General features: G+C 37.9%; 2 protein-coding genes across 5 annotated transcripts in view; both read left to right on the forward strand.

Moving 5' to 3' along the window:
* Nucleotides 1-587: 587 nt before the first annotated feature.
* Nucleotides 588-11,756, forward strand: Ms4a12 (membrane spanning 4-domains A12). Its single transcript, XM_076842926.1, is given in 7 exon segments — nt 588-845; nt 6,072-6,209; nt 6,787-6,843; nt 8,534-8,650; nt 11,381-11,491; nt 11,650-11,686; nt 11,689-11,756. Coding segments are annotated over 7 exon segments (786 nt in total).
* Nucleotides 11,757-17,913: 6,157 nt separating this feature from the next.
* The window catches only part of Ms4a13 (membrane spanning 4-domains A13), a 55,735-nt gene continuing 48,447 nt past the window's right edge, over nt 17,914-25,201 (forward strand). For 3 of the 4 annotated variants that reach the window (XM_076847297.2, XM_076847299.2, XM_076847300.2), the window contains exons 1-4: nt 17,914-18,172; nt 20,233-20,342; nt 22,359-22,499; nt 24,779-24,835. In XM_076847297.2, the coding sequence (XP_076703412.1) occupies nt 20,298-20,342; nt 22,359-22,499; nt 24,779-24,835 (243 nt within the window). In that variant the 5' untranslated portion in view covers nt 17,914-18,172; nt 20,233-20,297. The remainder of the gene's footprint in view (nt 18,173-20,232; nt 20,343-22,358; nt 22,500-24,778; nt 24,836-25,201) is intronic. The other variant, XM_076847298.2, reaches the window with a different exon arrangement.

Below are 25,201 nucleotides of genomic sequence, written 5' to 3' on the forward strand. Positions count from 1 at the left end.
CATGATCTCTTCACCATCTTTAGAGTCAGCCTATCACATCCTGCAGACCCTACCTGCATCATTGCTCTGTCTTTTTTTATTTTCTTCTGCCTCTCTCAATTTTAAGGGTCCTTAAGACTGGGCCCACCCATTCTTCCTGTTTTATGGTCAACTGAACAGCCTTACTTCTATTTGCCACCTTAATTCTCCTGTGCCAAGCAGGCTAACATATTCCCAGATTCCCACATTAGGATGTGGACATCTCTAGAGGGGAGAAGGGACATTACTCTATGGACCCCAGTCCCTTCCCTCCTGCTATTCTTCAGAAGCAAGGAACTCAGGGAATGTGCACGGGTGCACGCACAACTAAATAGAAAAAAAACTACAAAATATATCCCTCTCTTCTTCACTTCCTCCAAACCACAGGACATACAAGATTCCAAAGTCAAATGAGAATCTCATTTATGTGAGCCTCCTTGCTTGTTTTCTGCTGATAACTTGCCCTCTTCCATTTGGATAGACAATTGACATTTGACAAGGTGTTTTTCAATTTCTTTTCTGCATTAATGTATTACCTATGTGTATTTTGTAATACTTAGGACATAACGATGTCATTCCAGGTAACAATGTACCCTGGAGCACGTGAAACCACCCCCAATCCTTACCCATCAAGCAGCTACGGGGCTCCTGGGTCTCAGCAACATCTGAGTCCAGTAATCCCAGGAAACCAAGTTCAAGGTGGGCAGCCTTACTTCGTTGCATCTCCGGGAATCATTCCTAGCAATCAGCTGGGTCAAGGAAACGTACAAATAAGTCCAGCTACAGGAACAGTACCAACAAACTTCAAAGAATCAAAGACACTGGGGGTGAGTCTATTTGCTACCAGAATTCTAATTTTTGCATTTGCAAGGGTTGGTTTGTTCTTATACTTGTAAGCTCTAGATGATTTACCATTCAATTATTAAGGAGCTCTAAACAGTATTCTGGAAACTATGTCCCATTCAGGTAAAAATAATCAATCTGCAAACAGACTTTACCCCAAGTCCACTTTTTTTCAGATTCAAGCAAGAATCTAATGGTTGACAGAGGACCCTCCCTCCCTAGCAGGGGCACTCGGTAATATTGAGACAACGGGAGCATCACTACTTCTAACTTGATCTCACTTTGTTAAAAAACTTTTTAGACAATCTCACTCTGACTTCTGGAATGATTATAAGCCTGGTGTTTGCATACAGGTGAATTCACTGGTGGTAGCTGCCCCAAAACGAGTGGAGTTACTAACAGGAAGTCTGGGGAAAGCTCAGGGTGAAAGAATTAGGAGGCGTATCACCTGCAGTGCTCCCTCACAGTACCCTTGAAAACGCTGTGGCTTAACTGATGCCTTATTTCTACAAAGGTTACTTTGAACTGAACACCCACATATGAAGTCTTATTTCCATAGACTTCAGAAAACATGCCCTACTTGGAGGTGAAGATTCCACCTGCTTAGGTAGAATTGCTAGTCTTTTTGCCAAGCATTCCAGAGACCTCTTTCAGACCCTAACACAATCCCACCAAACCGCATGGAATCTCCCGCTGTGCAGCTCCAACCTCTACAGCTAGAGTTGTCCATAAATAAAATTAAATCACCATTGCGTGCCAGAACTCCTCTAGCCATCTTACTACCTAGTTTAAGTCTCAGCCATTTTAAGAAATTAATAATGAGCCTCAGTCTCCCTCCAGCAGCCAATCTAAGCTGAGGAGGTGGCCCCTCAGCTCCTCCTCCTGCCAGATGGAGGAAATTCCCTTTTCCTGCTGAACACTGGGACAAACCAGCACCCCACAGAGGAGTTGGGATTATCATCCTCACGGAACCTACCACCTAGTGGGGGAATCCGCTGCACACATAATAAGGAAGTGGAGCATGGAGTGTGCTGGAAAGAGATAAAGGAAACACAGAGAATAAAGTGCAAAAGGGGTCAGAAGTACCAGGAAATGAGGGAGGAGCTATCTCAAGCTGGCCAGCCTGGGCTTTCCCTAGAACATGATATCTGAGCACAGAAGAGAAGTTAGGGGTGAGCCGTGCAGATATCAGGGCAAGAGGGAAACCAGTGTAAAGGTCTTTAGAGGAAAATGTGTGTGATGAACTTGATGGACAGGGAGGAGGCCAATAAAGTAGAAGAGAATGCAAGGGAGGGAGCGGTCAGAAGGAGAGGCAGAAACATGGTAGGGGCCAGACCTGGTGGGACCTGGAGGGCAGAGGCTTGGGCTTTTACTGAATGGAATGAAGTACCACTGCCTGGTACCAAAGAGGTGTGAAATAAAAGTACTTTTTAAAAGTGACTGCACTTGGCAGAAGCTACATCTCCATGAAGATTACACATCTGTGCCACTCGCAGCTCCATTCATGACAACTATGCAGGGGCCATGGCTGGTGGGATGAACAGCATCCACACAAGTCAGCTCAGAACTTTAGGTGGTCCAAAATGCAAAGTGAATTGAAAGCACAAAGGTGGTTAAGTTTAAGGCGATTCTGATCAGTACGTGGTACAACTAGGATGAAGATGGGAAGTTTGTAGACTATTGGACTGATGAGAAGAACTTGTGGAAATCAAAGATTAAAATCTCATGCCGGAGTTCTTCAACTGAGATGAATCATTCACTAAAAGAGGCTCATGAGCTCCCTGAGCTATGGGCAAAAGTGTGCCGTGCGTACATAGATGGGCAAGACTGAAAGGTTCATAGTTTTTATGAGAATCTCAAAGAAATTCATTATTCAAAAGTATATCAATCTCTTAGCTTTGCTTATGAAACGTTCCAATTTTAATTTAACTTAATTATATGCACTATTTATTGAAGACATAAACACAGAAGTGGCTGTTGTTTGCAGTCTTCCTGGTTAGATAAGACATGCACACTGGGAAGAAATGAATCATAGTATTCCATTGACTTTTGCACCAGTCTAGCAATTGCCGTTTCTCAGAAGTATATGCTTACTCGGGACAAAGAAGGGTGTGACAAGAGGTACAAAAAAGTACAAGAGGTGTCCCTTGCCTTTGGATATATGTCTCTTGACTGATAAGAAAATGGTTGCACAGCTGAAATTAAAAAAAAAAAAAAAAAGATATAAATGACTAGAAAGCCAAGTGAAAAGGTGTGTTTATATCTTAACATGCAACAAAAATGTTTGAGGGAGTTGAATTTATTTATTGCTTTAGATTCACATGACAGTAGGTTGTATTCTGACATATCATACATACATGGAGTGCAACCCATTCCAATTTAGCTACCATTCTTGTGGTTGTACATGATGTGGAGTTACATTGATCATGTATTCCTCTATGAGCATAGGAAAGCTCCACCCAATTCATTCTATTGTCTTTCTTAGTCTCATCTCCCCTCCCTTCCTTTCATTCCCCTTTGTCTAGTCCAATGAGTGTCTTTCTATACTTCCTCCCTACCCTCCTTGTTATGGGTTAGCATCCATATATTAGAGGGAACATTCAGTCTTCAGTTTTATGAGATTAGCATATTTCACTTAGCATGATAGTCTCCAGTTCCATCCATTTACTGCATATGTCAGAACTTCATTCTTCTTTATGGATGAGTAATATTCCATTGTGTATACTTGCCACATTTTCTTTATCCATTAATCTGTTGAAGGATACCTATATTGGTTCCATAGCTTAAGTATTGTGAATTGAACTGCTATAAACAATGATGTGGCTGTGCTGATTTAAAGTCCTTCGGGTATATGCCAAGAAGTGGGATAACTAGGTCAAATAGTGGTTTCATTTTAAGTTTTCTGAGGAATCTCCATACTGCTTTCCAGAATGGTTGCACCAATTTGCAGTCCCACCAGCAATGTATGGGTGTACCTTTCCCCTCACATCCTAGCCAACATTGAATGTTACTTGTATTCTTCATAATTGCCATTCTAACTGGGGTGAGATGGAATCTCAGTGTAGTTTTAGCAATTAGACAAAAGAAAGTAAAGGGATACGAATAGGAAAAGAAGAGCTCAAACTATCCCTATTTGCTGACTATAGGATTCTATACTTAGAACCAAACAAACAAACAAAAAAAAAACTCCACCAGAAAGCTTCTTGAACTCATAAATGAATTCAGCAAAGCAGCAGGATATAAAACCAACACCCACACATCAATTGCATTCCTATATACCAATGATGAATCAGCTGAAAGACAAATCAGGAAACCATCCCATTCACACCTCAAAAAATAAACTAAAATACTTAGGAATCCATCTAACAAAAGAGGTGAAAGATCTCTACAGTGAAAACTACAGAACACTAAAGAAATTGAAGAAGACCTTAGAAAATGAAAATATTTCCTATGTTCTTAGATAGGCAGAATTAACATTGTCAAAATGCCATACTATCAAAAGGGCTATACGGATCTAATGCAATTCCTATTAAAATTCCAATGATGCTCTTCATAGAAATAAAAAAAGCAGTTATGAAATTCATTTTGAAAAATAAAAGACCCAGAATAGCCAAATTAATCCTCAGCAAGAAAATTGAAGCAGGAAGCATCAAAATATCAGACATTAAATTATACTATAGAGCTATAGTAACAAAAATTGCATGGCATGGGCACCAAAACAGACATGTAGACCAATGGGTACAGAATAGAAGACACAGAAACAAACCACATAAATACAGACAACTCATACTGGATAAAGGTAGAGAAAAGATAGCCCCTTCAACAAATGGTGCTGGGAAAACTGGAAATCCATATGTAGTATATTGAAATTGAACCCCTATCACCCACCCACCCTGCAAAAAACTCAACTCAAATTGGATCAAGGACCCAGGCATTAGACTAGAGACACTGCACCTACTAGAAGAAAATGTAAGCCCAACTCTCCATTATGTCAGCTCAGGAACAGATTTCCTCAATAAGACTCCTAGAGCACAAAAAGTAAAACCAAGAATCAACAAAAGGTCTGGCATCAAACTAAAAAGCTTCTTCAAAACAAAGGAAACAATCAATGACATGAACAGAGAGCCTACAGAGTGGGAGAAAATCTTTACCACCTGCTCAGGTGAGCATTCATCTCCAGGTCATTCAAAGAACTCAAAAAAACACCAACAGAACAAATACTCAATCACTAAATGGGCAAAGGAACTGAACAGGCCTTTCACAGAAGAAGAAATACGAATGGTCAAAAAATGTATGAAAAAATATGTTCAATATCTTTAGCAATTAGAGAAATGCAATAGAAATTGAGAAAGGAAAGACAGTAAGTCAATTTGACAGGTGTAACCAAGAAGGCTTAGTGGAAGAGATGGACCTGCATTGAGCCTCGGGGGTGGGAGGGGTCAGTGCCAAAGAGTTCAAAAGTGAGCTCTGGAGTCAAATTGCTGCAGGAAATTCCCAAGTATGTCCCTCACTAACTGCCTGACCTTGGACACCTAATTTACTTATATTTCTTGTCTCTTTCAGCTGTTGGTGGGATTACAAGAAACAATAAGTATAAAGTGATTATAACATTATCAAGTAGAAAATTAATTACTCATAACTGATATTATCCAAGCAGAGAACTGTTCTATTTGCAAAAGAGAGCCACTAAAGTCACATGTAATGGTATTATTTTGTTCTGAGTGTCTTTGGCTTCCAGAAGATGCTAATGGATGCATCAGTAGTTGCGCTCTCTGAAGTACTCTCCTACAGCCACCCTGCAAGCCACCTCCAAAACCTCAAGCAAGGCTTTACACTGATACTTTTTTTTTTTTAAAGAGAGAGTGAGAGAGGGGAGAGAGAGAGAATTTTTAATATTTATTTTTTAGTTATCGGCGGATACAACATCTTTGTTTGTATGTGGTGCTGAGGTTCGAACCCGGGCCGCACACATGCCAGGCGAGCGCGCTACTGCTTGAGCCACATCCCCAGCCCTACACTGATACTTTTGCTCCCATTATTCTAGAGTCTATCAAAACGTTCACGTCAAACCCCTGCTTTACCTACATGCCCAAGTGATGCCTATGGAACCTGGCAAAGTGGTGGGTAAATGAACAGGAGCAGCAATGACCATAAGGTCTCAAAGGCTAAAAATGAAATAGTAATTGTAAAATTCCTATTTTCTCTTTCAGGGAATCCAGGTTGTGATTGGATCAATGCACATTGGCTTTGGAATTATTTTGGGCCTTTTGAGCTACACTACTACAGAATTTTTGGGTTTTGGCTCCTTGACTTTTCTTAGTGGATACCCATTCTGGGGTGGAATCTGTGTGAGTAGATGGCTAGGACACCTGTCCCTACCTGGGCATCTTCAGCCTACATGTAATATTAATATTATTAAGTTTTTAATAATCCAGGTATCTGAGGATGGGAGGATTTAGAGAAATAACATCTCTGGGCTTAAAAAAGAAGGGGAACATTGTTCCCCATTTTTTATTTGAATCTTAAAGTTTACTTAGCTCGAGTAATCTAACCAAAGTTTTAGGTCCCTATGACATTTTAGACAGAAAAGGGTGTGTTGGGTGGAGAGTGGCAAAAGGAGATAATTGGAAACATAATTTTTTAAAAAAGCAACATTTCAGGAAACAACATTAGGCAATAATCTCAGGAATCTTTGAATAAGGAAAGCTTTCAGGGAAATGAGTTCTTTATGTGCAAGAATCTTAGGGGTGGGGAAGAATCAAATCATATCACTCATAGTTACTCAAGAAAACTGAGAAAAACAACAGGCAATTTCGAGAACAAAATTAGGTGAACATAGACAGATCAACCTTCCACGTAAGGAGAAGTTCCCAGGCACAATCAGAGAATCCACCATTTGACAAATAAATTTTTCTATTTCTACAGTTCATTATTTCTGGATCACTCTCTATAACAACATTCAAGGAATTTTCCCCCTGCCTGGTAAGTTGGAATGTTTCTACTTTTTAAACCCCTTTAAAGATGAGTGGAGAGGAAAATTGAGGAGGCAGATTCAGAAAGTGTGAACAGGTACATTTTCTCAAAACATGTGGAAGAGTGGTCCACGCAATTTGCCAATTTAGGCAAATTGGAATGTCAGAGCTCCACTTCCTGACTCTTGAACTCACAAGGATGGGAAATGGGAAAGATAAGGATGGTTTAAGTTTTAACCTAAAGACTTTTTGCTTCAGTTGAGTCAAACTTCACCAGCAGAAGGCCACCCCCCCCCAAAAAAAAAAAAAAAAAAAAAAAACTCCAGGAACCAGGAAATACCTATTTTCCCCTCGATAAAAAGGTCTCTCATGTTCACTTGCCTGTTCTCAACTCTGCCTTATGGTTGTATGTGTGTGTGCAGATGTGTGTATGTGCATGTGTGTGTGTGTTTGTGTGTGTGTGTGTGCTTTTCTTGAGATTGGGTTTTTATTGTAGAATTCTTTAAATCAGGATTAAAGTAATCTAGCTCAGAACATAAGAAAAACTTATAAAAAAGATCTATGAGGCAGGGCTTTCAATTCCCTTGGTCACAGCACACCAATTTCCTGATTGAATTACAAACCAGGAGAAGGAAACTGACTTACCAAAAACTAAAGCAGAGGTAGTTTCAAGATCACCTTAATTATGTAATTAGGCACAAAGAGAAAGAATGGGAAAGTGGGAACATAAAATCCATTGTTCATGTTCCTCTAGACAAAACCAAAACACTATAATACAATTGAAGCTAGCCTCAAACTGATCAAACACTCTTTTTGTAATCCAGAAATAAAATAAAGCATCTTTCACGTGCCTCCTTAGCAATTCAGCTGAGCACTGGTTTCACAATTATCATGTCATGTGTCATCATGCTATTGTTAAAGCTGGGGCAAGTTTTTCACCCTGTCCATGTGCCAGTACTCACAAAAACCTAACGGGTTTCTCCTTAAAAACTTGGAGTTCATCATCTAGTCACTAGAGAATTGTTGAGGCTTTCTTTAATCCTTAAATCTATCAGCAACAATTTTGGAGGTATATACTTTCCATTCTACAGAACCAGATGCCATCGTATTACCTCATGACATGGCTGTAAGATTTCAATGTGACAATATGATTTTAAAAATTTAACACAGCACCTGTCACAGAACAATGCCCATTTAAAGTTTATTTGTAGCTGGGTGCAATGGTGCACGCCTGTAATCCCAGCGGCTTGGGAGGCTGAGGCAGGAGGATTTCGGGTTCAAAGCCAGCCTCAGCAAAAGCAAAGAGCTAAGCAACTCAGTGAGACCCTGTCTCTAAATAAAATACAAAATGGGGCTGGGGAGGTGGCTCAGTGACCAATGCCCCTGAGTTCAATCCCCAGTAACCAAAAAAGTTTATTTGTTCTTCTGTTTTTTTAAAGGGAAATAAAGTTGTTATTAAGCATGAGGTTTTTATACAAATAAAATATATCACTGACATTTTTTTTACAGCTTTTTAGAAGGAACTGACAATGAGGTTGCAGAGTGATTTTGGTGTTAATCACCCGTAAATGCAGTAAAAAGAAACAATTCAACTTCAAAAATTGCCACAGATGTCAAAGATCAAGAACTATATAACTGAGATTATTATTTTGTTTAATTTTATTTATCCTCTAATTTATTTTTTCTGTTGTCTCCATTAGATAAAAAGCAGCCTGGGAATGAACATTGTGAGTTCTATCTTTTCCCTAATTGGGGCGATTCTGTTGTTAGTGGACCTGTGCATCAATGGCCTCATTTCTCAGGCCTACTGGGCAGTGGTGAGTGTCCCATAATCTCCACATTTATGCTTTCTATTCCCACAGAATGAGTCTATGTCTTTAATCTCCTTGTTCTGTAGGAACACCAGTGGAAATCTCTTCTTCTATTCCAGCCCCATTTCTAGAAATGGCATTGCTGGGATGATAAAATGGGAGAGGTAAGCCTCTGCAGACAGACTAAAGCAGAAAGAGCATTACTGGTCCATCCCACTGTTAATTCCAGGAACTCAAGGGAAGGACTTGGATAGGCCCACTCCTCAGAATACCCCAAAATTATTTTCCAACAATTTGAAATTCTGTATCAACCAGAATGTGAAGCTATTGAGTGCTTCTTTATTTTAGGTTAAAATGAGGGACAGGAAAATAACAGTGACAAGGACATCCAATTTTTACTAAAAAAGCCCAGAAAGTGAAGCCATTTTGAAATGAAGCATATGTCTCTGAATGTGTTCAAATGCAATCATCCATTCATGATCTTTATACAGACCAAGCAAGGACTCTGACCCTAGGAGGAAACAGGTGGTCTGAGGGCCAGAATGGTTACCATAGATAAGTAATGCAGCAACACAGTAACACAATATATTTGTGTTTTGAATGCATTATTGTCTTTTGCAGTATAGAGAAAGGCATATAAGGCAAGAATAGGTAAGGTGATATCTTAGTCTGTTTTCTGTTGCTATAACTGAATAAATGAGGTTGGGTACCTTATAAAGAAAAGATGTTTCTTTAGTTGCTAATTCTGGAAGACCAAGAGCATGGTGTCAGTATTGGCTTCTGGTGAAGGCCTATTGGAAGACAGCATGGGAGCATGCATCCCATGCATCCCATGGAAAGAATGCACAAGAGACAGACAGACACCAAGGGCCAGGCTCACTCTTCTATAACAACTTGCTCTTGCGAAAATTATCCTTCTCCTAGAAGACCTAATCCACTCAGGAGATGAGCATTAACACCCTCACAAATGCAGTCCTGAGCCAATCACCTCCCACTAGGCCCTACCTCTTCATGTCCCACCACCTTCCAGTGCTTACGCCTGCCATGTAAGATTGGCCCATGCCTCCAGCATGTGAACCCTTGGGGTACAAGCCATATCCAAATATGGATAAGGGGACCTCTTGGTAAATAAGGTGGGCTTCAGCAAGAAAATGAATTTCATATTTTACAATGTCAAATGAAAAGAACAAAATGTTACTGAAAATTCAGTTTCAAACCTGAAATCCATGTACAGAAATAAATCCAATGTGACTTGAGATGGTGGAGAAAGCACAGCTCCTAGTCCTGGTTCTTATCCACTCCCCAAGAAGCCAAAGTGAAGAAAGAACAGAAGCCAAGAAATACAAAGAAGCCTTACCAATGTGCTCCCATCTGGAGTTGGAAAGACTGAGGTGGACAGCCGTGAGTTCTGAGAAGGAAGAAAGCAAATGATTCATGGGAGAAGCCCTCCTACAGCACTCAGTAATCCACGGGGTAGAATCCACCTCTGGCCATGGGGCAGGCACTGGAACCAGTCATTTAGCAGAGTCTCAGAGGAGAGAAAGTGAAGTTCATGTCTTAGTACTGGCCCAGCTCTCTATCTCCCGGAAACGGCTGCCTGGTAGGCATTCAGGGGAAAATAAAAACAATTGTGCCTAAAACAATTGTAGCCTTCAAGTCAAAGGCAGCAACAAGCAAAACAAATTGGATTCAAAGAGTGGAAATACAAATCAAGGAAAATTCACCCACCCTCCCTCTGAACAAATACAAGGCCCATATGGATCTGTTCACTTTAAGAATGAAAGGTTGAGAAAATGACAGGAAATGAACCAAACCCAATAGCGTCATTGAAAGAAGGAAGGAAGGAAGGAAGAAAGGAAGGAAGGGAGGGAGGGAAGAAGACTGAAAATTCAATCTGGTTGGTGAGTCAGTAGAAGCCCACAGACACACATTATCCATTTTTCGTAAAGGCATGATCCAGCTCATTAGGACACTAAACAATCAGATGATAAGAATGGATGTGAATTCATATGTCTTCCTTCTTCCTCATAAGATGTACCTTGGTTTGATGAGGGTGTGGGTCACATAAACCATAGGGGGGGAAAAAAACCACTGAGCTTCCTCATTCTTGTGGTTTAAATCCGGGAAAGCTATATCCACCATTTCTAATCCAATTGCCACTCCCAAGGAACGTCGAAAGTACACGGTGACTATCACAGGACTCAGACCCCACATCTTGGTTTCCAGGCATCTGTGTTAGGTTTTTCAACTAAACATAGAGCCTCTCTCTGACTCTCCTTCCCTCTCTTACTCACTATTTTTCCTTTCTTGCTGTCTCTCCATGTATCCATTCTTCTCTTTGCCTTGTGCCTGTTCATACAGAGCCAGAATAATAGGCACCCGGTGCTAACTTTGGTCACTTGAGGATAGTAGCATTTGAGATAATGGATTAGTTGCTATATTGCTGGCTTTTTGTGAATGACTTTCTTATTAAAAAAAAAAACGAGGAAACCATTGAAGGAAAAAAATTATCTCTTTTCTAATATTTCTAAGTAAAGCAGTCTACTGGCCAAAAGAAGTCTTTTGGTATTGTAAAAAAAGAAAAATCAAAATAAATCCATATTCTCCTGAAATAAGTGCTTGCTGGTAATGGGAAAATCATTTTCAGTTAAGCATGAGCAATATTGCATTTAATGAGCAATAACTTGTCAAAGCCCATGTGAGGCCCTCCTGATTAGTATTTATTTGTGATTTCAGATTTCTGGGAAAGGAATTTCAGCCATGCTGATGATTTTCTCCCTCTTGGAGTTCTGCATAACTTGTGCCACAGCCCATTTTACCAAGCAAATGGTCACCAACACCAGTGGGGTGAGTGGGGTCTCTTCTTTGTAAAATAGCCTGTAGATGTGCTGGAGAGACACAGACTTACTTACAAGGGCACTTTTTGTCCCTGTGTTGGACGGGGCTGGAGAAGGCCCAATAGGCTGTACTAACCGCACTGCTTGGTTTATACTCATTCTTTCTAGTCTGTCCTGGTCATTCCAGCTGTGTATGCAAACAACCCGTGACACAAGAGTCTTCCTCAGCTCCTCCGAGAAATGATGGGTACCCAGCTTATGCCCCTAAATATTAAAGAAAATGGGGGCACTGGGCCGATATCATGGGGGTAAAACTACTCTGCAAAAACTGCTTGTGAAGCTGGTCTTTACTGTCTACGATGATTGTGAATCTTCAGAGACTGCATTTGAGATTTGTGCATCACTAATGACAACCGTATCTCCCCGTCACTGTCTTGTACTTACCAGTACCCCACACTGGCAAGGGTGAAGGACCAGAGAACTGAAAAAACAAAACTTCAACTCTGAAAGCCAGATATTTTCCTGTTGATGTTACCTTTTCTGCAATAAAATGCCATGATGAACATAATCCCTTCTTTTTTTTTAAAGAGAGAGAGAATTTTAATATTTATTTTTTAGTTTTCAGCGGACACAACATCTTTGTTTGTATGTGGTGCTAAGGATCGAACCCAGGCCGCACGCGTGCCAGGCGAGCGTGCTACCGCTTGAGCCACATTCCCAGCCCATATCCCTTCTTTATTTTTTTTTAATTGTCTGATCTCATACTGGTTGCATAGTCACTCTGACAAAACCCTGCAAAGCAGACTGGCAGAGCTTTTCTGATGATGCTCTGCAGTGTGTCCAAGTGCCTGGAGATTCTTCACTCCTCCCTGCCTCCCCTTTCTGTTCAGAATGGACCAACAGCTGGGCAAGGCTGACACGTGCGGTTGGTGCTGTTGGTGTTGTTTCCATTTTGGCCTTTTGGTTCTGAAGTAGAAGAAACATTCACACATTTAAAAGCCAGTGGGAGACAGGCACAGTGGCGCACACCTGTAATCCCAGCAGCTCAGGAGGCTGAGGCAGGAAGATAGAGAGTTCAAAGCCAGCCTCAGCAACTTAGCAAGGCACTTGGGAACTCAGTGAGGCCCTGTGTCTAAATAAAAATAAAAAAGGGCTGGGGATGTGGTTCAGTGGTTAAGCACCCCTGGGTTCAACCCTTGGTACTAAAACAAACAAACAAACAAACAAAAACCAGTGGGAACAATTAAGGTAAGAGAGAAGGGATAAATGACAGTTTTAAGACATCAAAAGCACAAGTGGAGGACATGACCTAAGCTGTAGAAGGAGGAAGGGAAGATGTGATTGCTGCAGAAAGCCACAGGTCTGCATGAGGGTAGTGAGTACCTGAGGAGCTTCCAATATCATGGCTCTTGTCATCTCTGTCAAAGTAGAAGTGAGCTCATGTCCAAGTGGACAGCATGAATAAAATCAGAATATCCAACAAAATGGGTCATGGAAGTGGAGACTAAAATGGCAAGAGAAAGAGGAGGATTGCTGTGCTGTACTGAGGGCAAGTTTGAGGGGATGATCACAAACTTAGAGTTCAAACAAACTGCCCCAACAGAACTTGGGTGCTCAGACACAGATCCAGATCTAGCATTAGGATTATTCTAGAGAGGACAATAAAATAGCAAAGAGACAAGAAACCCAAAGACATCATTTAAAATATTATTAAAATAATGCCAGGTGAAATCTAAATTTGATAGAAGTGAGATATATACAAAAGGACAGATGAACTGATAAAAATAAATTGAGATATCTGCCTTTATCCTGTAGAGTTGTTATAAAGGACAAAATAGGTATTAGGTGAAAATGGTTTGAAAACAGCCAAGCATTACCAATTTTTGAAGTTTTAAAATTATTCAAGAAGTCAGATGAGGAAAAAAATATACAATGAATGAATAGGCCGAGAAATAAAAATCATTGGAGAAGCAGAAGAAAACAGACTTTTTGCATCTGAGAAAGCAGATATATTATGTCAGGGGAGAGTCACACCATTTTGAGGTTCTAGCCCTGCCTGGATCACCAGCAGCTCAGCAAAAGGGAAGGCATGTATTGTGTTCTTAGGGTCTAGAAACTAAACTAAACTAAGTTGCCCTTCCAAACGTCTGGGAGCATGGTATGTTGTATATCCAAGCACATAAAGCAAACAACTATAAAAGGAACACTTCCTTTAGGGACTGTGGCTATTCCCAGCAAAATTATTTTTAAGATAAATTTCTAACAAATATATCCTATTTTTCAATTTGTTTAAGTAATAGTAATTATAATAGTCAACTATTTAGCTTGCTCTAGGTGCCAGTCACATCCCAAACACTTATCTACATTAACAGATTTAATACAGCAACCCTGTGTGGTAGATGCTATTATTAGCTTCATTCTCAGATGAGGGAATTTTGACAGAGAGGTTAAAAAACTTGACAGGAAGCTGTCAAAGAGTACAGCAAGGATTTGAACCCCAAAAGTCTGATGACTAAGTCCCAGGCATTTCCTACTGTCTCAGATGTCATCAGAGATTTTTCAGCTTCCAAACAAAGACAAACAAAAGCATATTTCTCTATAGTAAACTTGCAGTGTGTTTGGAAAGAACTGCCTCACTCCATGATAGGTGGTAAAAGGGTTAGTAATATAACAATAACTGCTTTCAACACTTGCTTCCTAAAGTTTACCATTACCTTTGAATCACTCCTGGGAATCCCCTAACTGCACTTCCAGAGTGTCAAGTACTTTCTGCCAAGGATCCCCGCCAACTTCTCCTGTGACTAGATAGTCAAAAGATGCTGAGTTGGGCTCAAGCATCTAAAATTTTTATTTGAGGCTCTTTGGAATGCAAAAACTAAAATCATCTACTTTAGCAGTTTAAACAACACTATAAGCATAAAATTTTTAAACATTAGACTCGTGTTAAGCAATGGAATCAACTGGATTTTTATCCAGATAAGAACAATATTCATGCATTATTTGGTAAATATTTGTTGTCTATTCTGGACAGGGCAGTGTTCTATGTTCTTAAGAAAAACAGATAAAGATTCTATTTCCTGGAAGCTTACATTATTTAAGTGTTAGACCTCCTATTAAAACATAAAATCAAATGTTTTACTTAAAAGTTTAAAACTTGTAAATTTCCTGAAAATGTATCTATGATCTGACACCTGAGAATGTGACTGAAATAGAAACACTAGCTCAACATAGAGGTCATGTACCCACTATTGTTTGTGTTCTGACACATTTTTAAAAAGTGTTTATCTATTCATTAATTTCTCCAAAAAGTATAGTATACTACTGTTTGGTGACCAAACATTATTAGACTATTACATAAAATTTAGACTTTGAATATTTTCTGTTTGGAGTAATATAAGACAGAATGGAGTAAATGTTTATGTACTTTTTTCCCCACACACAAGTAACTAAAGCTGAATTTGAATACAAAATCTTCACCCAAAAATTATGACTTAAGCTACATACACATGTACTCACATTCATTCAAAATTCAAGTATCCTGTATTTAGTCTCTTCCTGCCTCAGAAAAGTATGAATTATTATCAGAATTCTAGGGTGTCTTCCAATTCTAAATTTTAAGACTTTAGTGAAGGTGAATAATTCAGTATAGAGTGCATGAGTTCAAGAGATTTCTTCTGGAAATCATAAATATATCTCAGGTACACACATATCTTTGATTCATGCTTGGCCAGTACAACATTTATGAACACTCTCTTTCCAAAGGTATGTTTTGCGTTTGTCACACTCCTCTAATAATCAATTATTCACAACTTTCCACTGACCAAAGAGCAGATGCTGACCAAACTTACCTTGAGTTTGGATGGTAGGGAGTGAGGTGCAGGGTCCTTAGACATCACTTTACAATTGAGAAAATGAAGTCAGAGTTGTACAGTGGAGTGTATGCAGCCAGAACAGGAGTTGGGAATCATCCCTAGACCTTTTGACTTTTTCAACAGCAGATATGTTGTCAAGTGGAAATAAACAATTTAAGGCACTCAAATGTTGCCTCAAGATAGTAAATTTAAAAAAGAGGAAAATATTTTTAAACTATTAAGTAGCATTTTATTAAGAACAGTGTTCAAGTGATAATGGTAACTATATGAAAACTAAAATCACTGAATATGCATATATGTCTTGATATGTATACATATACACACATACATTATACTCTGTACACACATGTATACACATACATTTTAACAATTGCATTTCTACAATAACCCTATTCTACACAGATTAATTTCCATTTTTCTTACTAGAACACACTGGTGCTTACATGAAGGAAGTATCTTTTTTTACACATAAATAAAATGAAATTCCTCAGAGGGATTGGGACATGGTATTTATCAAGCGCAAAGTCAATGCTGATTACAGTATTGCCTTAATCATCTCCAACAATGGTTTTTAACAACATTATAAAAGGCATGGTATTTTCAGTACATTTCCTCTTACTGTCTCTTATATTCTGGGAACCAATTCAAAGAAAATCCATTCAAATCAAAAACATGATCCACATGGAGGATTACAGAAAATAAAAAAAGAATAAAAAGTGAGTCATACTGGATGCCAAACTGACTGGTTGCTTCATCATTACTAAGGGATAGACACCATAGAAAAACCAAATGAAAAAAAAAAGTTAAAAAGAAGGGAATTCTAAATTTTTCCAATCCAGTTTATAGGTATAGAGAAAAATCAGAGTTGGCTTTATCAGAGGAATGAAGAAGTACTAAGGAACTGTGCTTGTTGCAGTTTGACTTCACTATTTTATTCCTGTCTGTGCTCATATGGAATCCACATTTTGGCCTCTGTAAAGAAAATGATCAAATCCATGTTAATTTCCAGACACTGAACCTTAACTGAAAGAAAAAGATACCAGTGGTAGTGGCCAGTTACTACAAAGGGTTATCCCATTAGAATTGGCTGTTTCCACTACAAATTCTAATATTATCCATAATCTTGGATTAATCTTGACCAGGCATTCAAGGTGGTTGTTCTTTCTACAGCACACAGAATGGCTAATATCACCCTAAACTTCTCTGCTCACAAATAAACAATAAAAATATAGAAAACAAAGTGTAATGTTACTTAAGAATAAAGTTAATAACTGCAATGATACACTGAACAGTTTAAAATGTAAAGACTATAAAGTGCCTGGGCGTTTTTTTTTTTTTTTTTTTTTTTTGTTGTTGTTGTTGTTTTTGTTTTCCTTTAATTTGAAAGGACTTTGGAGTCCCAATATAAGGAAGTTAACTGTACAAAAAAAAAAAAAAATCCACTTTTGAGTTGACTTTTCAGACTATAAAAAAGCTCACAAAATATCTTGGCAGCTTTAAATACTACTCATTTCTTTTGGTAGATCTAGCTACTACGGATGTTGGAGATACTTAGAAAATTTCTTTATAAGAGAAAATATTTCTTTCTGAATGTTTGACTCTCTAGCTTTCACTGAATATTTACATTGCAAGTCAAAATGTCAATTTAAAATTTCCAGGAACACAAATCAAAGTTCAAGGTATTTAGTAGCCTACAGAATGTCTGATCTCCAGATCACTTCATTAAGTCACCTGTAATTGCTTAACAAGATCTGTACTCACTGGGGCTGGGGTTGTGGCTCCGTGGTAGAGTGCTGGCCTAGCATGTGTGGGGCCCTGGGTTCAATCCTCAGCACCACATATAAATAAATAAAATAAAGGTATTGTGTCCAACTACAACTAAAAAAAAAAAAAAAATCTGTACTCAGTAGAGTACATTGTTTGCTTGAACCCCAACCCCACTCCAACTTCCTAATCCACCCTTCCAGATCTGAGGATCTGACTCTCTTCCCTTCTAGCTGTGGCTTCTACTTATCTTCATAAACATTGTTTTAACTACTGCCTACATCAAATAGAAAACTGACACTTTGTAGATGAGCTAAAATGTACCCAGCCCCTTCCCCAGTAGGTTGGTAAAAAAAATTATTCTGGCCTCTTGCTATTTCTTTTTTTAAATTAGGTATGGAGTGGGGGTGGGGCATGGGAAAAACGGAAGAACTCTGAATGCTATTTCTTTTGTTACTCATGTTTGCCTGAATGGGAGGTGAAACATAAACTAAGTGATTTGCCTTTTCCCCGTTTTACATCTCATAAAGTACATTTGTGATCAAAATTTTTGAGGACAGAATGGACGAAGGGCTGACTTTTCATCAACGACCTGGCCACTTTGCCGCGGAGACACCAAGAAGTGACACCAAGAAGCAGTACCTTGGAGCAGCCATTGCTGGAGATTCCCAGCAAAGGTTGGCAGGTGGACCGATCACGCGGCACCGGGCCCCTAGTGGGTCTGCGCACGCGTACTCCCTCCGCCCCGCCCGTACCCAAGTGTTCGCGCAGGCGCACGAGGACAGCGCCAGTGCCGTTGGATACCCTAGCCACCAGAGGAGCCTGAGGACCGGCTCAGGGCTGGACTCCGGGCTACCTCTTGATGGCCACGCAGCGGCATCTGGGGACCTGGCGCTGAGGCCGCCCTCGGCCGGGATCTGCCTCTTCAGCGGACCCGGGCGCTGGAGTGAGGCCCCGGACCAGGGTGACGGCCCAGGCGGGGGAAACCTTATCCTGGGCCTGGACCGGAGAGAGGGAAACTCGATCTTTGGGACTTTGAACAAGTAAAATGCGAGGTAATGATGTCGCTTGCTTTGCTTTCCCAAAGTGTCGGTAGCCATAACGGGACAAGGAGTCTGAGGCCCGCGCCCCACTATGCCTCGCCGCTGCAGGTTGGGCCTAGTCGCCCCTTGTTTGTCACTTCCTCCAGCTACCATCTCTGGGTCCTAGCCCAGGACATGCAAAAATGAATTCCTTGGCTTCTGGGAGCTCTTGCTGACTTAGGAGCCAGCCCTGAAAATCAGAAGTAGGAATTATGGACAAAATATTAGGAAAACAAGAATATCTAACAGACCTGTCAGTCACCGCAGGCTTCCCAAAGATTCCTGCTGCAGCCTTTAGACTGAAACCGGGTAGTGCCCCCACCCCCCACCCCGGAGGTAAAGGTGAGCTGGCTGGTGAAGGGTTTTTGAAAATTTTGGACATAAGTAGTGTTTCCCCACCCTTCCGCCCTCAATTTTTCTATTTATTTATTTGGGTTTTTTCCTAAAGACAATGAGGGTTTGCATCTCTACCGAAGATGTTTTACTGAAGATGCTAGAAGTGGATTCTAGTACAAGCTCTGTACTAGAAGAGAATTGTTGTAGAATTTCTGTATAAAGCAATCCTGGAGTAAGAGATTAGGGTTTGGAATATGGACTAGCAGACTTGTTCTTTTGGGTTCATGATGGAACCACCAGATAATAAAGAAATAAATGATTATTTCCATTTACATAAACATGATACATAAGTGGATTGTAGAGTAGCCAAATGTAGAATTTTTTTTAGAAAGAATTCCAATCAATTGTTCCATGAATGTTGGAATATTTCTTTCTTCCATCAAATAAGCTGAGGATTTTAAACACAAACACATATACACACATTCTTTTTTCTCATTAATATTTATTTTACTATTTCACTTGGGGTGGCTTAAGTGGGGGCCTGATAGAGATTATAGTGTTGCTAAATATTTTACACCCAGAGTCGCTTCATGTCTCTTCCACTGTTTAGCAGTGAGTGTAAAAAGAATTCCTCTAAATACATAAAAGGATTTATTTTTATTTTCCTCTTATCTGAAAAGTAGCAAATAATGATTTTTCATCATTATTCTATGTGAATTCTATAATTCTGTGAATTTTATTTAATTGTGACACAGAGATTTAACTTGGTTGCCTATACATCCAAAGCCGCCTTTTTTTACTTCTCTTTAATTGAATGTATAAGGTTTGCTTCAATTACTAACATATTGTTTTTTATCTTTTGTTATCAGTAGCTCTTATAAGCATTAAGAGACATTGAGAAAATAAATTTCAGAAACAAGGATTAATGAAAACAATCAAGCCATTAAATTTTAAGGGTATGGGATCATTTACTCAAAACTCCCTTCTTTCTGAAAAGATCAAGACTGAAATTTTAAAATCATCAGTCAGGTGTCATGACTCCTATGTGGCATACTAGCAGATGCAGAATTTCACTTCTACAAAAGGATACAGTCCTACAAGGGAATGGAATTATTAGCCAAGTTTTTATCTTAATACAAAGATGATCTAAACACTAGGAAGACTAAAGGGGAAAAAAAGAACAGGAGCTACTGTTAGGATTGCAGAGCAACTCCAGTAAGTTGTGTGATAGAAGAAAAGATTATAAAGAGAGAAGAACTAGGTAGGAAGTATGTGTCCAAAAAAAAAAACACAGTTGGCCAATTCAAGTATATGAAGTTATTTTTAAAAATGCAAACATGGCATTATGAATGATATTAAATTGATTATGAATTGCAAATGAATTGTTGAATGCTTTACTGTAAATTCTCTAATACTGTTCCTTAGGTGTCCCTTCTATTAAGTCACCTATAGACACTGCTTGCCACTAAAAGGTGATATCTGTAATATACCAGTATTTTTTAGTCACAAAGAGGCTTTTCAGTCATGGAGGCTGTCATTCAGAAGAGGTGGATAATGCTGATACCTCTAAGAATTGAAGCATAGAAAGAACAACTGTTGCTTCTAACTTTAGGAAGATGATTAAAACTGTAAAAAAGAATCAAACTTATGTATTTTTTTCTGAGGAAATCGTGTGTGTGTTTTGTATTGTTTTGTAGAAGTTTGCTAATAAAGCTATCACCAAAGGTTAGAAACAAAATCAAGTAGAAGAAATGCTTATAGTATGGCATGTGGGAACACCTCTACAGCAGATAGTCTTGTGTTAGGGGTAAGTAATATTTCACTTTGACTAAATTCACAGTCGTAAATATTTCAGTTTTGAGAAGAGTATTCTTGGATCTGGAAAGGGATAGCTTTGGTTAAATCAAAGGATAAGAATTTAATATTTTAAAAAAATGTTGATTGTCTTCTACAAATTTCGACTAATGTTACATTCCTAAACATTGACTAAACCAACACACACAGTATTAGAGAAACCCAAGGAATAAAGTTTTAAAAAGAGAGAGGGTATGTGTGTGTTTTAACTTTAAGAGAGACTATCATTAATTTTTTTTAATTATTATACAGTAGGATATGGTAATTTTGTCTTATTAAGTTATAAACCTGTGAGGTTAAAAACAGTTTACTCTTAATAAATACTAAAGAATTATGAGGATCATGCACTTTTACATCTAAAAGGAAGAAAACGTTTCCATTGACTGATTCTTCTTCTGAATTTGAATACTGTGTATGCCAGTTGTTTTAAGTCTTCTATCAGATTGTTAGCAGAGATCTTTAACCTCTCTGGGGTCAAAGACCACTTTGAGATAGAATGAAAGCCTGAATCTTCTCCCCCAGAACCATGGATATATGGCTGGTTTTGTACATTTTTTTGCTTTTTTTTTTTTTTTAAGTGGGAGAGAGGGAGTTTGACCTCTTAGAACCCACTTTTTGGTGCTGAATTAAGAACTTAGTTTTTATTTTCTCAGTTCTGGGGATGAAACCCAGGGCTTCCACACATACTAGACAAGTGCTGTACCACTAAGCTCTATCCCAAGCATTAAAAGCCATTTTTAAATAAGAAAACCTGCCTGTTGGCAGAGTTCTTTATAAGCTTTGACTTTGTAGATATTTCATAGTTTTCTATAGAAAAGCATCCAGTCATATACAAAGATACATTATTTTTCAAGCCTACTCCTTTTATCCCTGGCAAAGTCACATGGAATTAGTATTCTTGATACCAGTATGCTTATACAGGCGGTATTCACTGGGTGCCCACTCTGTGCTGGGCACCTAGAGACTGTTGATGCAATAAGGAAAAAAACAAAGTCCAGGCCCTCAGGAATTTTGCAGTCTTAGTAGATAATGTTTCTCCTCATTAAGTCCAAAAAACTCTGAAATGATATCATTCTTGTAATATGATGCAGTGAGAAAGCTTAAATTCTAAACATAAAGAATAGATAGGATTGTTATCAAAAAGGAGGTATCTAAAAAAAGAAAAATACATTCTCTACTAGCTAAGTGCATTGTGTTCCATAGACTACTTGCTTTACAAAGTACAAAAACTCTTAAAACATTAAATAGCTTCCTATTAAAGTTTATATGAAAATGAAAATAACACTCCATCATTTTTAAAGATTAATTATAAAAATCTATAGTATATGAATTATCAGCTCACATAAATTTGAAAATAAGTTTTCTGGGATAATAATTATATTTTTACAAGCTAAAGTTGAATAATAATTCTCTCCTGTTCTAACTTGTGATTTATCTAATGGAAGGATCTAGTGCAAGCATATCTGCCTAAGATATGCTTTATGTTATTGTATGGATTATGGTTTACTCTAGCATGCTTGTGAAAAAAATCCATACATACCAAGTATTCCTTGAAGGAAAAGATAAACCTTTCTAAGATTCAAAAGAACAAGAAAATGTCAAATATATGGCTTCCTGCGTCCAAGTAAATTAGCAACCACATTTTCCTACATACTGTCAATATTCTTTCCTTATACCATAACTTGACAGGTGGTATAATTGTTAACTTTCTTATGGGAGAAGTGGTCAGAGCTACTATTTTTAAACAATCTTTTGGTCTAGTATTGCTGATTCCTAATTGAGAAACCTCAGTCCTTCCTGAACAGGGCCTTCTTTCTGTACTAACCAATTCAGGAAATACATGGGTAGGTGTATTGTTGTTTTACCATCATCTTTTGTAAAGGTGTTGAATATTTCTTATAGTTAAAATTCTTTGGAATTGTGTGTTAAATTACATTTTTTCAGTACTAACAATATTCTCTTTTTACAGGCTATCCAGATTATGATTGGCATTTTTCATATTTTCATGTGGTATTTCCTATTGGTTTTGTATATGGGACAAATTAAAGGAGTCTTTGGGACATATGAACCTATAACTTATAAAACAGGATGTGCTTTTTGGGGAATTTTTGTGAGTATAATACATTTATATTGATTTCATTATAATATTCATTTCAGTAGTAGAAGATAGAAAAATAATGATAAAAATATTTAATTTTCATATAAAATCCAGATAATGATGCATGGTTGATAAGTGATGTACTGACTCATTAATAAATGATGCACTACTTATATATACCAAAGCATTGCCTTGGAAAAAGAATAAGAGAAAAATAATGAATTTTCAAATTAAATTTTCAAATTAAAAAGCTTCTGCACAGCAAAGAAAACTAGGGCATATGGAGAGAGCCTGCAAAATGGGAGAATATCTTTGCCAACTACTCTCTGACAGGGAATTAATATCTAGAATATATAAAGCATTCAAAAAGCTTAACACACATGCACACATACATACAATTAATAAATGGGCAAATGAACAAAGCAGACATTTTTCAAAAGAAGCACAGATGACCAACTAATAATGTAAAAATATGTTCAGCATCCTTAGCAATTAGGGAAATGCAAATCAAAACTACATTAAGATTTTATCATACTCCAGTCAGAAATGGCAGTCATCAAGAATACAAATAATAAATGTTGGTGAGAATGTGTGGAAAATGGTACACTCATTCTTTGTTGGTGGGACTGCAAATTAGTACAACCACTTTGGCAGAGCTTATGGAGAGAGATTCCTCAAAAGACTAAGAATGGAACCACCATATGACCCAGCTATCCCACTATTTGATATTTGTCCAAAAGAACTAAAATTAGCATACTGTAGTGAGAAAGCCACATCAGTGATTATAACAGTGCAATTGAAATTCACAATAGCCAGGTTAGGAACCAGCCTAGGTGCCCATCAACACACGAATGGATCAAGAAAAGGTAATAAAACACATACAAGGGAGTTTTACTCAACCATAAAGAAGAATGAAATTATGGCATTTGCTGGTAAATGGATGGAAATATAGAACCTCTTCTAAGTGAAAATAAACCAGACACAGAAAGTCAAGGGTGTAATGTTTTCTCTCATCTGAGGAAGCCAGGATAAAATAAGGGAAAAAAGTGGTGTGAGGGGGAATCCCATGAAAATAAAAGGGAAATCATTAGAGTAGAGGAAGGGAATTCAGGAAAGGCAGGAAGAGGAAGGAGACTCCAAGTACATTTCACCTTTATGTCTATCTATAAAGTACCAATTTAAAAAACAAATAAATGGAAGATCAATAGAGTAAAGGAAGGGCAAAAGATAGAGAGAGGAGGATAAGGAAAGAGGAAGTACTGGGAACTGAAATGGAGCAAATTAAGTTCCATGCATATGTGATTATGAGAGAGGTACATATTGCCTAAAAAAAACTTTTAAAAATAGCATATTAAACAATACATTTTTTAGAATTTCAGTTAAATGTAATTCAGTAAAAAAATTTTCAGGTTGCAAATTTTGAAAGGCATTTTATTAAGCAAATGACTTAATAATCTAGTTGGAGAGCACTCTCGTTTAAAATTCACAAGATATTTTCACTTTGATATCATGTTAGGTTTTCTCTTCACCATCTACCTCCTTAGAAATCTCAGCTTTTGTTACAGAAGCAAGTGTAGAATGTGTGATTTAAATTTACTCTTGTGGAATTTGTAAGTTTCAAATTTTGACCTTCTTAAATAAAGGGTGTTGCATGAATGCTGTTTTTTTTCCTAAAATTAGCCTTTGCTAATAAAACCACTAAAACAGATAAGGCAAGGAATATTTCAGGGGGTTGTACAGATAGATCACTTTCGAACACTATGGTATTGTTTTCCTGTTCTTGGAAATAAATATTCTCTCATGAAATAATGGGATCTCTTTTTGAAAAATCAATCAAAAGCATAAATAGCAGCTCTTACCCTCATAATTACTATAAGAGTTGTATTTTGTAAATCACAGTGTGAGATCAACTCACAAGCCATGTTTTTCATATCTGGACATGTACTCAGCCAATGCATCATCTCATTAGAAGCAATAGCACTAGAAGAAATAACTGAGTTATGTGTGAAATATTTTATGCACATATAATCAGACTTGATCCCAGATTCAGAACTGCCACAATTCACATTCTGTCCACACTCCCTTATATATTTCTATTACTGGTGACCCTGTGGTTATTTTTTATAACCTTTGGATAGCATCATTACTTCATGATGGATACTTATCCTGATCCCTTTAAGTTTTTTTTTTATTACTGTTTAGTATTCTAAAAATACATGACTTAGAAAATTTTAAAAATACATTTTAAGTTGGCAATCATTATCAGTAAATACTTATGTTTTTATGTTCAGTATATTGTGTCAGGAGCTTCCACAATAAGATCAACACAGAAATCGAGTCCATACCTGGTAAGTTGAAATGTTGGGATATCTCTAGAATTGACTATCACTATGCTTAACAATAGGTCTTAATGAAAAGATGATTCAGAATAATGAAGTAGTTTACACACCCTATAAAACAAATTAAGAAATTAAGTGAAAATCTAGGATCACATAAGTTAATGGAGACAAATATGTTGCAGTAGTTAAAGTCATGATTACCTTATGTTAAAGCTTATAAATTATAGTTTTTAGAGTTTTTTGTTTGGTATTCTACCTTTTAACATTATATGAATATCATGATTAGAAAGCATTTAACAGAACCTAATGCCTTTATATATAGATATTATACTGCTCTAAAATCTCATTTTCTGAAAGTCAGATTGTAAACAGGAT

This window comes from Callospermophilus lateralis, chromosome 2 (genome assembly GCF_048772815.1).
Source record: "Callospermophilus lateralis isolate mCalLat2 chromosome 2, mCalLat2.hap1, whole genome shotgun sequence".
Classification (NCBI taxonomy): Eukaryota; Metazoa; Chordata; class Mammalia; order Rodentia; family Sciuridae; genus Callospermophilus; species Callospermophilus lateralis.